This window comes from Lissotriton vulgaris, chromosome 2_1, assembly GCF_964263255.1.
Source record: "Lissotriton vulgaris chromosome 2_1, aLisVul1.2, whole genome shotgun sequence".
Classification (NCBI taxonomy): domain Eukaryota; kingdom Metazoa; phylum Chordata; class Amphibia; order Caudata; family Salamandridae; genus Lissotriton; species Lissotriton vulgaris.
Window position 1 is genome coordinate 327,470,534 of NC_141687.1, and position 14,597 is coordinate 327,485,130.

A 14,597-nucleotide genomic window follows, 5' to 3' on the forward strand; every position below is an offset into this window, starting at 1 on the left:
TGCTCCTGGCGTGGAAAGTTGTGAAAAGTAACTGAAGTCAGTGCACCGAGGAGATGCAGATATCACTTTTGGCGCTGACGACGACACGCAGCGGGTATTGCTCTAGCAAAAGCCTTCCAGATCCAGCCTGATGCCTGGGAAATTCTAAGGTAAGGAATCTTTGGCTAGATCATGTCTCTACTAGATAAGGCATTACCAAAGGTAAGTAGTGTGTCCATATGGACAGTCCACTCCTCAGGGATGTGCACTTTGCCTATCCTATCCTGTAAGACTTTCTTTTTTGAAATTATTTGGCAGAGCCTCCTCCAGGGATGGTGTTATTTTGGTATCTATTCAATGGTAAGGAATATGTGGCTAAAAGTCTCATCAGAAGAACAAGTTACTGACCTTCGGTAACGCTTTATATGGAAGAGACTATATCTAGCTGCAGATTCCTTACCAACCCACTCATCCTCCCCGTACTGTGGACAGGTTTGTAGGGACAGGGCTGACAGCTGTCGGGGACCTAGATTTGACACACCAGTGATTAGTTTTCTTTATGCTGCCAGACTTTTGGGATGAAAAGAAACTGCTTTCAGCTCGGCCTGGGTGGCGCCTATATAGGTACCAATTCAGAGTGAGGAAAAACTACAAGGGATTTAGTTTGTATACTCAGTTGAATAAATTTGATGGCATCCGTCAATAAAGTTAGTTCAAAAGAATCTAACTAAAATATATCCATAAGATAGCAACTATTTATAATAGGAAAAAAACATTCAATGTCTGAAACAAGAGGAAACAAGAAGTACACGGAAAGGTAGTTGTATCTAAAAGGTATTTATCTTGAATTAATCCGAGAATAAATTCATGGGGAATCAAAAACAAATAAATGTGAGCAAAACAAGTTATGAACAGATGTACGCGTAGGTTAGCAAATCAGTACATAACAATTCATCAACTCCTTTCTTAGGAGCAATGTAACCAAGTCATTTCATGAACAAAGGTATACTCTTGAAGCGATGTTTAGCTTAGGAGATGATGATTTGGTCGACGTTTCAGTCTTGAATGCGGTTGTCTATAAGACCATCATCAGGACTAGTATTTATGCACAATGGTTGCCCCTTTGCAATTGTGGCAGAGAGTAATCAGGCCAGAGAAGCAAGAAGATAAGGATACTTCAAATGTAAATGCTGGAATAGATGTCTTGTATCGAGGCATATTCCGGCTCACGCTGATCCCGATGATTTACCCTCCCGAAGCGCTGTCTGCAGACTGACAAGCTACAAATTGGCGAAACTTGTGGTTCCATTTGTTGGACTATTTAAGTATATTTCAGACGCCGGATGATGGTCTTATAGACAACAGCAATCAAGACAATTACTAGTAGTGTAACGATATATCTGTAAGAGACATTAGTTAGTGGTAGATTCCTTACCGCCCCACCCACCCTCTCCATTCTGGGCACTGATTTCCAGGGTTACGGTCATCCCTTTTAGGGCTCTAGTTTCAATGCACCAGTGGCAGTATCTTGCATGGCTCTGCATTCCTGGCACGGAAAGTCGTGTACAGAACTGATGTCCGTGCGCGTGGGCACGTTAAAGTAGCTCCAGCGACGTAATCTCGGTGACTACTACGCCAACGACTTATGCGGGGACGTACGACGAAGCCCACGGATGCACAGGGGTACTGCTGACAAAAACTTTCCGGATCCAGTCTGACGCCTGAGGATATTCTAAGGAATCGATCACTAACTAATGTCTCCTACAGATATATTGTTACACAAGTAAGTAACTTGTGCTTTGAGTCATTTCCCACTGTCACATTTCACCAGGTTTTGCTAGTGAAATATTCAAGGGAAAAAACATTGGTAGTGTTTTTTTTACTGAGTTACAAGTGTGGGAAAGTGCCCTCTTTCGTGCACTAGTATGCCCCCACTTTTTTCTGAACTGCTGATATGCTTTGACTGAGTGTGCCCTGGGTTCCAGCCAACCAGTTACCCAGGGCCTGTATTCCTTCCCTAAAAGCTGTGTTGAAACTAGAACCCAATTGGCATCTCTGTCCACCTGCCAACCCCTAGTAAATGGTCCCCTAGGTACTCAGGGCCTGGGGACCAGAGAAGACCTCTGAGGACTGCAGCACTTATTATGCCCCCCTCAGGGGCCCTGTACCCTGATGCCCACACACTGCCTTTGCAGGCTGAGTGTCTAAGGACAGAACTAAACAAAGAGTCGACATGGCACACATCCCTGTGTGCCATGCCCACAGAACCCACTGCCCTGGCATACTTCAGTCACCCCTCTAGCTGGTTACCCTATGCGAGAGGTATGGGCACAGGTGCATGAGCCCTGTGCCCCTACAGTACCCAGGGCCATTCCTGGGCACTGTAAGTGCAGTGATGCCATTAAGAGTATATGGTGCAGGGAGGTTGTCATTACGAACTCCACAGCACCATAATGGCTACACTGAAGACTGACAAGTTTGGTACCAAACTTCTCAGCAGATTAAACACGGACTGATGCCATTGTGGTATTTAATGTAAAATGCACCAAAGCACATCTTAGAGATGCCCCCTGAAAACCTAACCTACAATCCACGTCTGGGCTGAGTGGCTGCAGAGGCTGCCACACAGCAGACATGTTGCTGGACCCCTGGGTGGAGAGCCCCCGCTCTCCTGGGCCCACAACAATGCACATCCTAGGCGAGGTGCTAGGTCTCCTCCCCCAGGATGGGCAGGGGGAAGCTTCAAAGGCATGTCACCTCTGTGAGCTTCTCCAGACCATTTGCTGTACCCAGCAACTGGCCCTCACCAGTCCTGACCCCCACTCTGGCGGGAAGACTGGCGGGAAAAACTATGTCACGTCAGGAAGGGGGTGTGCCAGCCTGTGCCAACCCCACCCCTCAGGTGGGGGAGACGAGGTGAAGCACAACCCCGGGCTCCAGCCATCTTGAAGATGGGGAGCCCTGCCCAATCACAGCTAGGATCCTGCCCCCCTCCCACAGGAGAGGAGCAGGCTAGGGGGTGTTCCCACCCCAGGACAGGGACCTATTGGTCCTTGCCCTTGCCCTACCCGTAACGCTCCTAAATTCAGTATTTGGGGGCTCCCTGAACCTTCCTTCCTCAGATCCCGAGAAGAAAAGAAGAAAGAAGACTAAGAGTAAGAAGACTCGCCGTGCAGCTGGTAACAACAGGACGACCACAACTGACTTGGCCCCAGCCCTACCGGCCTGTCGATCCTGGAACCTGCTCCTGACTAAAGCCCGGCGACTCCTGCGGACGGCAACCTTGGGACACCCAGAGGACCTGCCTGCCTTGACCCTCTTAAAGCCTGGGACTCCCATCAGCAGAGGCTCTGCTGCAACAACTCCCCTGGTGCCAACCAAGAAGCTCCGGACCAGCCCACTCTGCACCCGCCAAGCCCGGCACGTGCCCGAGTGATCCAAGACCACGAGGACATCCCCCCCGGCAACTGGGACCCTAAGTCCAGTGCCCAAAGAACAAAAGAGAAAACAGGCATTGATCATGCACCCTCACAGGATATGTAATGATCCAAGTACTAATCACAATTTTATAAAATACAATTCATTGATAGGAAAAGGAATTCCAAAATACGGATCCAGAGCCAAGCGTTAGACTTCAAATCTTTTATTTTATATTCATTAAAATTATTTCCAGCTTGTCCTGCCCTGTCCTGCCTGTTTTCTCTTTTGTTATTTAACATTAGTAAAAATTTATTTTTTGCTAATTCAACACTCCTGGTGGTGGGTGTTTGACAGGATAACAGTGCACCTCACATTAGAAACTGTTTGAAAGTAATATTACACGTATACGTGTTTAGAGTATTGTATCATTCACACGTGCGAACGTTTTCTCTTTTTTGAGAAACGCTACCACCACATACCTGTTTTGCATCCAGTGCCCAAAGACCCTCCTCGACGAACCAGACGACGCCTGCAGCCTCAGAACCAGGGACCCTCCCAACGGCGACCAGCCGAGGGTAAGATTTACCGACACCCAAAGACACCCCTGCACCCGGCACGTGCCCGAGTGATCCAAGACCACGAGGACATCCCCCCGGCGACTGGGACCCGAAGTCCAGTGCCCAAAGACCCTCCTCGACGAACCAGACGACGCCTGCAGCCTCAGAACCAGGGATCCTTCCAACCGCGACCAGCCGAGGGTAAGATTTCCAGACACCCCTGCACCCGGCGCCCTGCGACCGCCTGTGCTTCCCTTTGGGGTACCTACCTCTTCTCCGGGATCCCAACTTACCTCTCGAAGTGGTGGTCGCACCTGAAGAATCACCGTCCCAAAGTCTGCAGTCTTTGTTCCCTTTTTACCTTTCCCATTGAATAACATTGAGCGCCCGACGGCTCAAAAGCACCCTGCACCCAGCCGCCCGAGTGCCTCTGGCCGTGCCACCTTTGTCCTATCCTACTGGCCCATTTGCCCTGAGAAAGTGACCAGGAGCTCAGCTCTCACAGCTGCGTGGCCTGCTAGCCAGCAGCCACCAACAGGAGGCCCCCTGCCCCTCATTGGATAACATTGGGCCTAACTACCTCTGCACCCGGCCGCCCCTGCGCCGCTGAGGGTGAACCAACTGTATCTACCTGACCCTGGGTGACCCCTGAATCTATGTCAGAACCTTAACCTCGCCAGCCGAGTACTCACATGGAAACCGGTAACTCACTTACCTGCCTTTGAATAACATTGCCTGGTTTGACTCGAAAAATCTTCTGTCTACTTTTGAAAACTAGAAATATTCTTTAAAAATCATACGAAATACTGAAACGTAATTACTTTCCTGTTGTAAGTTGAGACCCCAGTGCTGGCCCCAGGAGCCCAGTACTGGATTACAAAAGTAACAAGATCGTACTTTACCTGCAACCTTAATTTTCTCCCATTGAATAACATTGCAAGATGTCTGTTGAAAAGTTTCTAAGTGTGAACTATTAAAATAGCTTTTTATTCCTGAAAAATCTCTGCAATACCTAAAACGTTTTTGCTAAACTGTTTTCAGCTTAGACCCCAGGACTGAATCTAGGAGCCAGTCCTGGAATAAACAAAGTAATCTACAAAATAATAAACTGTGTTTATATAAGAAAATCCATTGAGCTCAATGCTAAATTGTGTGTAAAATTGTGTTGCCTACTGCAACCCCTGTACCTATTGTATTTACAAGTTTATTGCCTTATTGCAAAGTACTCATCTGAGACCTCTCATACTGAGAACAGTATATTTTGATGCCTGTTGGTTCTAGAAATAAAACAACTATATCTTTGATATAAACGCAATTGTCCTGGAGTTCAGTCTGAGTGTGTGAAACCTTTTGCTGACTGAGTGTGTACAACAAATGCTTTACATTGACCGTTTGGTACTTCCTTACTGCTAGACCAAGCTACCACTTTAGAGAGTAAGGTCACACCTGGCTTTAACCTCTGTTATATTTCTGGGGTTTGTGGACTCTCTACACGCTTACACGCTGTACCTTATTCTGGTCCAGTATATATAAAACCACTTTCTCACAATCAGTTCCAACATGTAACTTGCATTCTATTTGAATCAGTAATTACTACAAATTCTGGATGAATTCCATACTGTACACAGCAGATTGTTTTGCTGGGATGCTGGTGAGACAGTGCTCCAGAGATACTTCATCCATAAAACATAATCTATGGACTGTCTGTCTTGCTCTGCTACAAAAGCTTGGCCAGCGGGTTTTTAAAAACAAGTTCTTGTTCTTGCAACGTTTTGTAGAGAGCAACACTTACATTGGACAATTGAAGAGTGAAAGTAGGATAGGACTCTTGTATGGATACTGGGGGTTTGGCTGACCTAGTCTTAATATTTATTCAGTGTGCCCCTTATTTAGTGATGTGATATCTCTTTCCTTGCCAATTTTGTATATTTTTTCCAAATAGACAGTTCCTTCACCCTTAAACTTGTTGCTTTCACGTATTTTTTTAGGACATCAAGCCCATCTTGCTGCCACAGCCGCAGTCAATGCTGAAAGGGAGCGTGAAAGAGAGCGCGAAAGGGAACGTGAGAAAGAACGAGAGAGAGAACGTGAAAGGGACCGGGAAAGAGACCGGGAAAGGGAACGAGAACGTGAGAGAGACAGGGAAAGAGAGAGACTGACATCTGCTTCTGCAGCCTCCAACGACCTATACCTCCGCACAGGTAGGTCATCATTTGTTTTGTCCTACCTTGTAAGAGGGTACAACAGTTCACCAGATTTGAAGCTTTTTATTTCTGGTATGGCGTTATCCGGTGTCATCACTCCTGAAAGTGATATTGTGGTTCCTCAGGGCAGTGGTCTTTTTTAAATCAATTCATTTGATAGAGACTTCTACTTCGGAATTATCCCCAGGCGTCAGACTGGATCTGTAACATTTTAATGAGCAGTGCCCCTGCTTGCTACTAGGTGGCGTTGTTTGGCTCTGCGTGGCATTGTCCATGCTGGAAGTGGCGTGCACGGTGCCTATATAGGGGCCACACCAACATGCTGATGTCCTTTCTATTTGTGGCATGTGTTGGCCGTAGATACATATGCTTAGCATTATCCTGGCATCTAGTGTTGGACTTGGACGATTCCACGTTGTTTTTCTTCGAGGAAGTCTTAAAATCACACGGTATAGTGATTTTGCATTGCACATGTTGCTTGGTTCTGTTGTTAGATTGTTTATTTCTGCCATCGGGTTCCGATGGCAACATCGCAGCTCCGAGACCAAAGCTTAATTCCTTACCGAGGCCTTTGGGGTACTTGTTTTCTCTCTCTGATCCAACAGATTTCCCATCCATACAACATCAGCCTGTGTTATTAGTCATTTCACAGCACATGCCCTTCCAAAACTTCTTTGCCTCCATTCTACAGAACACCATCCACGAGGAATGGAACACATGCCCTTTAGCTTTTGGCCCAATTGCCACGTGAAGTACTCCCAGCAAGACCAACACAAAGTGTGCAATCTCTGACACTGGAACACAAGGTGACTTCCTTTGAGATTTGCTTGGCATTCAGGTTGAAGAAAACACTTCAGCTGCAAAAAGAGCGTCATTGGGCCTACACCAGTTTGCAGCAGTGCATAGAAGATGCACAGGACATATTTTGCGAGCAGTCGTCAGACTCCGAACAAGAAACAGAAGACACAGACGCATAGACGGTGCCACCAAATGTGTAGATACTACTGGCTAGCAGTGGAGACAGCTCAGACTCTGACCCTTATTCCACACAAGGTCACTTGAGTACCTCGGTGAAAGCCACCCAAACCGGCTATCGGAACCCCACTGCCCTCGGGCCATGGAGGTCTCTATCAAGAGGCTTACAAACACAAATCCACTCCGCCTGGAAAGGCTTAGACTAGAGTCGAAAAATATAAGGCATTCAAGTTTGTTCAAAGATTGAAGTAGACCACAACAACATACCTAAATTAAGGCAAAGATTCAAAGCCAAAATAGGGCACATCTGATCTAAATAAACTCTCCGGAGTGGAAGACACTTCATCCTCGGAGTCCTATGCACAAAAACTGGCACCTAAGCTGTCAGCTTTGAAAACACATACCCAAAAGACTGCAAACAGTACAAAAGGCTTGTCAAAGTCGTCCACATTTGCGACTCCGAAAAACACCAAAAGTAGCACAGAGCCACGCCAAAAACAACTGCAGCTCATTCTTGAGCGCTTGCAAGACAAACTAGACAAGGGACAAAATACTCTTTTTTGTGCACCCGGACACGGGGCAACTAGGCACCAAACCTCCACCACCTGTTTCCCTGACTCTTCCCCAAAAAGAACACATTTGAGGAAAATATTGATGGGCCCAAACCCACCCATCAACCAAGGAAGGAGGAGGACAGAGGCACAAGCCCTATTTGTTTTCCTCCTATTCCTCTACCTCATAATCCTTACCTCCACTTCCATCTTCACCACTATCAAGGCACCCTCTTCGGAACATTTGCCTTCAGAACAGCCTCTTTATTCATCAGATCAGTCACCTACTGGTGGTGATCAACCTGAGAAATATAATACCCCTTCTTTCACAGACCACAGGGAGATCCCAATACTGCCCCTGACCCATGGGATATTTATGATACCGATCCACTGGATGGTACAGATTCTAACATCTACCCATCCAAGCCCTCGCTGCCAGAATATACAACATCTTACCATGATCTTATCAGTAGAGCTGCTGCATACCACAAAGTAACCCTACACACTATCCTACAAGAGGATGATTTCCTGGTTGAAATGCTTAATTGATAACAAAAGCAGCTCAATCGATCCTTATGCTTAAAGGTATTTTGTCCTCCACACACAACATATTCAAGCAGTCCGTTAAATTTAGGGTAGTCATCCCTCGAATTGAAAAAATATATAAAACGTGACCATTGGACCCTGACTATGTTATGGGCCAAATCACACCAGATTCATTAGTGGTACACACAGCCAGTAAAAGAGTAAATTCACAGGGAACAGGAGGTGCACTTCCTACAGATAGAGTAGGGAATATGATGCAACATGTGAACACTTTGCAGTACAAGCAGCCAACCACATGCATATTGCAAATTCTGTGGGACTACTCTCCAGATATATTCATGCCACATGGGATCAAATGCAGGAATTACTGCAACACCTCCCTTATCAATACCAACATCATGGTACACAATTGGTGGAAGAAGGCAGGGCATTATTTAATGCCACTATACAATGTGCCCTAGACTCCGCAGACACGGGCGCCTGCGAAGTAAGTTGACACCAGTGTCCTTGGCAGATGCCACGCATGGCTCAGGATCTCTGGCTTCAAACCTGATGTACAACGACACCTGTTCAGTTTACAATTTGATGGGCAAAATCTATTTGGGCCATAGGTTGATGACATGCTAGAAAAGTTAAAAAAGGACTGTGAAAGTGCTAAAGCAATGGTGATCCTACAAACTTATCAACATCATGGTTACTTTCATAAGGGTCAAAACAGGGGTGCACCCAGAAGGTGTTCCTCCATTGTCGCTGGCACTGGCTATAAACAACAGGGATCCTATCAGTCAGTTTGGCCAGGGGCTCTTTCTTTTAAAAAAATTATAGAGGTAGAGGCCATGCAACCAGTACCAAAGCTCCCACCTCTCCCAGAGAGTGACCACCTACACCTCTCGCCACAGTCGGTGAAAATTAATACATTTCTATCCACACTAGCTGAATATCACCACAGACAAATGGGTATTATCCATAATCAAAAATGGGTATTGTCTAGAACTCAAACAAACGTCACCCACAATTCCACCAAGAACACAAAATATGCCGCTAGAACATCTTATCCTTGTACAAGATGAGGTTCAATCTCTCCTTCAAGAAGGCACAATAGAAATTGTACCCTTACAACATCAGGGGCATGGAGTTATACTCCTTTTATTTTCTCATCCCAAAAAGGACAAAGCCTTAAGGCCCATTCTCGATCTTGGTCAAGCAACAGTTACATCTCCTCTGAACACTTTCACTTGGTCACACTGCAACAGGTGATACCACTGCTACAACATGGAGATTGCATGACCGCATTAGACCTCAAGGAGGCATACTTCCATATTCCTATTCATCCAGCACACCGTAGTTATCTAAGTTTTCAACTTAACAGGCAGTACTATCAGTTCAAGGTGCTACCCTTGGGGGTCATTACAGCTCCAAGGTTTTGTGGGGCTCATCTCAGAAGGAAAGGAATACCTATATTCCCCTATCTAGACGTTTGCCTCATCTAAAGCCCAAGCGACCAACAGTGTCTTCAAGACACTCAGCAGGTTATCAACCTTCTGCACAAACTGGGGTTTACCCTCAACATACAACAGTCTCATCTGCGACCACTGCTAATTCAGCTCTTACTAGGTGCAACTTTCAATTCAGATAAATCCAAATCGTATCCCAGTCTAGAAAGAGTGGATGATTTCATGGAAACATTGCCTTTTTTTCAACCATAAGCTCAACTCTCAGTAATGGTATTGTTGGGTTTTTTAGACATGTCTTCCTGCAAGCCATAGTACCACACACTCACCTACAAATGCGTCCCCTTAAGCACACTCTGCAATCTCAGTTGTCTTGAACGCAGGGGCATCTACAAGATCTAGTATTGGTAGAGCTAGTTACTCATTGCACTCTGCAGTGGTGGAACAGCAACAACTTGTTGCAATACTGGCCCCAATTCTGCCGCAAGTCACCATTACCACAGAGTCATCCCTTCAGGGTTGGGGAGCACATATTGAAGATCTCACAGATCATGGGCTATGGACAGTAGCTCAGATACATCTACACATCAATCATCTAGAGCTTCTAGCAAGTCAGCTAGCCATCCAAGCTTTTAGGAATCGCCTACAGCAGAAAGTAGTTCTAATACACACTAACAATATGACTGCAATGCATTATATTAAAAAACAGGGGGGACACACTCCTCACAGCTATCCCTCCACATAGAGCGCATCTATCACAAAATCTATGTCCTAGCAGAATACCTACCTGGGGTGGAAAACAACTTTGTGGATATGCTCAGCAGGACACAGCACGTACACGAGTGGGAGATCAACTTACCACTACTCCACTTTTACTTCAGAAGATGGGAGCATCGGACATAACTTGTTTGCCACTCACCTCAATGCCAAAGCTTTGCAGACAGTTTCCCCCAACCTCAATCCAAGGAGAATTCCCTATTGATAAATTGGTCTGGAGTATTTACCTTTGCTTTCCTCCTCTCCCACTGATTCCATATGTGGTTCAGAAGTTAACACATATGCCTCTAACACTACTCCTAATAGCCCCAACATGGGCAAGGCAGTCATGGTTTGTAACCCTTGTGCAACTTTCTTTAATGCCACACGAGAATCTACCTCTTTGGCCACATCTATCAGGATCAAGGAAGAGTAATGCATTCCAATCAGCTAAATCTATTGATGCGGCTCCTGAAATCATAGAGTTTGGGCATCTTAAATCACCACAAGAATGTATGAACATCCTTAAACAAGCTTGTAGGCTGCAAAATGGAAAATGTTTGCACATCTACTGTAAGTAGATTCAGTTTTTATCACCTTCAGTACAAGACATTAAAGGTTATCTCTTCAATTTGCAGCAAGCAGGGCTTGCTTGCACATCTATCAGATTGCACCTTGCAGCACTAGCTGCCTACGTGCAAAACATGCAATATATGTCCTGTTTAAAATACCAGTAATCAAAGCATTCATGGAAGGGCTCAAAAGAGTTATCCCACCTTCCACTCCACCAGCCCCAGCCTGGAACCTTGTTGCTTGAACATGACATAACTTGAAAGAGACCAGCGGCGTTTGGCAAAACAGGAAAAGTTTAACATTGTGGCTGGGAGATCAGCCACAAGCTTTGGGTCTGAGGACTGTCTCAATTTACAGTCTGTTTTACATGGGTTTTGATAAAGTTAATTGAATGCAATAAAATAGTTCCAGCAATCCTTTTTTGTTAAGCAATGTGAACCTCTGTCTTTGGAGTCATAAATTAATGTATTGAATGAGGAATCCAGGTGCTCCTTGACAGTGTGTGGACACAATGCGGCCAGTAGGCAACATGTCCGGGTGTTCAGCATGGGAAGTGAATGATCACTGTGTGTACTGTGTCCTGATTGGCTATGTATTCTTAACTTCATGTGGCATATGACTTTATGGTGTTTGGGAACGCGCGCACCCCCCTGCCATGTGTGCTTTATTGACGACAATCTCCCTGGACCATTGTGATCTTGAGGCGCCTATCTGTCAGATTGATCTGGGATTTCCTGTTTGTTCTTTTGTCTGCTGGCTGCGTGCCACCCCACCTGTGACTAGTCAATCAGTGACTTCGGGCCTGGGTCTCAAAGCCTCCCCGATTACGTATTTCTGAGTCTGGGTTGATGTGGAGTTCACAATGGGCGAATAAGTAAAAAAGATGCAATTTAGTTTTTTATACATGAATGAGTCGTTATTCATGTTGACATCAACTTTTTAATGTTAAAATGCCCCCCCGTATCTGAATTTTCAACTTGGTTTTGACAATTACTACTTTACTAATTACTTGTATTCAACCCAATTTGAGGCCTGCATTTTTACAGCAGGAAATACCCAATTTCATGGAACCTCACACAAACCAGAACATGATTAAAACCTGCAACAACGACGTGCACAATCCGGAAAGCCACCGGGGGAGCCAAGAGAACCATCCCAGAAACTACCGCTGCTCAGGGGTACCTTACTCATGTCTCTTTGTAAATTATTCAGTGTTTTTTTTGGGATGGCAAGAGTCAGTGTTCCATTATCCAAGTTATTCCCTGGGATAATTTTGGCACACACTCCCCCCTCTATCTCTGTCATTAAGTCTAACACATACTGACGCTGCGGAGGGTTGCTCACAGTTCTTCAAAGTACTGCTGACCTCAGTGCTGCTCATCATCTTAAGCATTTCCTACCTGGTTATTTGGAGGCAGTGGGCATTAGCTTTCGTCTGCATGGACCCTCCCGCTGATACCTGTGTGTCCAAGAACTGTCTGAATTCTTCTGGAATGTCCTGGTAATGAGCCCTGCCAAAATAATCTTGCGGTTTTTTTTCACAAGCCTGATGCAGCAAGGTTTTTCCGTAGCGGGGGCTGGCACAAATCTGTTAGTTCTTCTCAGAGAATGACCAGGGTCAGGGTGTGTATGATTACGATGGAACTTAGTCTGCTCCGTCTGGGGACAACCTGAGGGTAGGCAAACTTGCTGCCCTGCCAGTACATTTCCAACAGCGTGGAGGTGCCCTATTGCGTATACAGAATGTGCAGGATCGTTCTGCAGTTTTCATTCGTGCCCAGTGAAAGCGTTCCTTTACCTCTGAAAGAGAAGGAATATAGTGTAAGTTTCCTTACAATTAGGGGTTTCCCCTACCTTTCTAGCCAAGTGTATCCACCCACCTCAGTTTCCCAGATTTCCTGGCATGGGTGTGAATGCTTTTGTTCTTCCTCCCCTAGGGGGACCCATTTCCCTTAGCAGCATAGAGCTGGCTGGCCCTACACAGGAACTCGGATATTGGTGGTCCACTTGTTAAATAAGATCTGGGAACAGCGTACCCTTAGTCATTTTTTTTTACTAACTTTTTGGACATTTTGTCTATCTTTTTCGAGTCGACTTCGACTGCATGTGCTGGTAGGGGTGCCCGGGTTCAAGCCGTGTGACGCCTGTCACCGACTTATGTCGGTTACCGACCCCCACCATCGGTGTCTCTCCTGTCTTGGGGCCAACCACAATGACAATTCATGCCCCGACTGCCAGGTCTTGATGTCGAAGGCTAGGCGGGAGCGGTCCCGCAAGCTCTTCGAGATTCGGCAGTCGGCTCCACGCAGCTCGAGGTCCCGGTCGAGGAGGAAGTCGAGGGGCCGGTCCCGAAGCTGCAGTCATCACCGCTCGTCGGGATCCAATTCCTCGCACTCGGGTAAGTCGAGGCATGGCAAAAAGGTCGAAGAAGCGGCATCGCTCTTCTGACTCTCCTCGCCGGTCACCCAACTCGGCCGAGGGTTCGGGTGGAACCACCCGCGCGGCTCCGCCGGAGCCGCAGGAGTCTCATCCGGCCCCACACCCTCCGTTCCCTGGGCTTCATGCGACTCCGAGCGAGATTCGAGACTTCCTCGTGGCCATGAGGACTCTCTTCCTGCCATCGAAGCCTGCCGGCGCGCCTCTGTGCCCCGCAGGTCCGACAGGGGGTCCTAGCGAGCCAGCGGCTTTGGCGCCGTCGTTGACTTCGGTCCTGATGCCGCAGGCTTCCGTAGGATCCAGGCCTGGATCCCGGTCGACGCCAGTTGACCCCCATGGTGGCGCTCCCAGCGCCGTCCTCGGACGACGCAATCCCTGGTTTCAGTCCGGGTCCAGGCGTCGGAGCGGCGATGGGTGAGCCTTTCGCCTATGACACGGTTTACCAGGACACAGATGAAGGGGAAGACTGGGAGGGGTCTGAGGAGCCTCTGGCACAGCAGTGCCAGTTAAGTCAGGACTGGGCAGATGAGCTGAGGGAGGCCAGTGGTATAGACACTTCGCCTGACACTGGTTTCATCTGTCCTCCTTCCGTTGCTACGGAGAAGTGTGCTACTTATGCTGTGGTGCTGCGCAAGGCGGCCAAGGCCTTGCGCCTGGAGCTCCCTGCTGCGGCCGTGAGGGCTAACCTCCTCACTGAGGTGCTTCAACTGCCAGTAAGCTCTTCGGAGCCTCTGCTGCAGTTTAACGAGGCCCTCACCGACGTTCTGATGGGCACTTGGTCCAAGCACTCCACAGTCTCTCCTATGGATCGGAATGTGGCCTGGCGCCACCGTCCAGCTTCGGGCAACTCCTGCTTTCTATCCGCACACCCCACCCCTGAGAGTCTGGTTATCCAGGCATCCACGTCCCAAACCGCCTTCCCGTCCGCACCTCTGGAACGGGAATCCAAAAGGATGGAACAGTTTGGCAAGAAACTGTTTTCCTCACTCAGTCTTGGGTTGCAGTCCATTGATACTGCGTGCCTTTTGGACCATTGCACCCACTCTCTGTGGGATATGGTGGCGGATGTGCTGCCCCAGTGTCCAGAGGAGGCCAGGACACTGCTCGCCCAGGCTCTTGCTAAGGGGGCGAGATGCAGCACTGTATTCC

General features: G+C 47.3%; 1 protein-coding gene across 20 annotated transcripts in view; it reads left to right on the top strand.

The window, feature by feature from the left end:
• The window catches only part of NCOR1 (nuclear receptor corepressor 1), a 1,907,529-nt gene that overhangs the window by 1,608,978 nt on the left and 283,954 nt on the right, over positions 1 to 14,597 (top strand). For all 20 annotated transcript variants that reach the window (XM_086955042.1, XM_086955041.1, XM_086955040.1 and 17 more), the window contains one exon: positions 5,945 to 6,157. In XM_086955042.1, the coding sequence (XP_086811168.1) occupies positions 5,945 to 6,157 (213 nt within the window). The remainder of the gene's footprint in view (positions 1 to 5,944; positions 6,158 to 14,597) is intronic.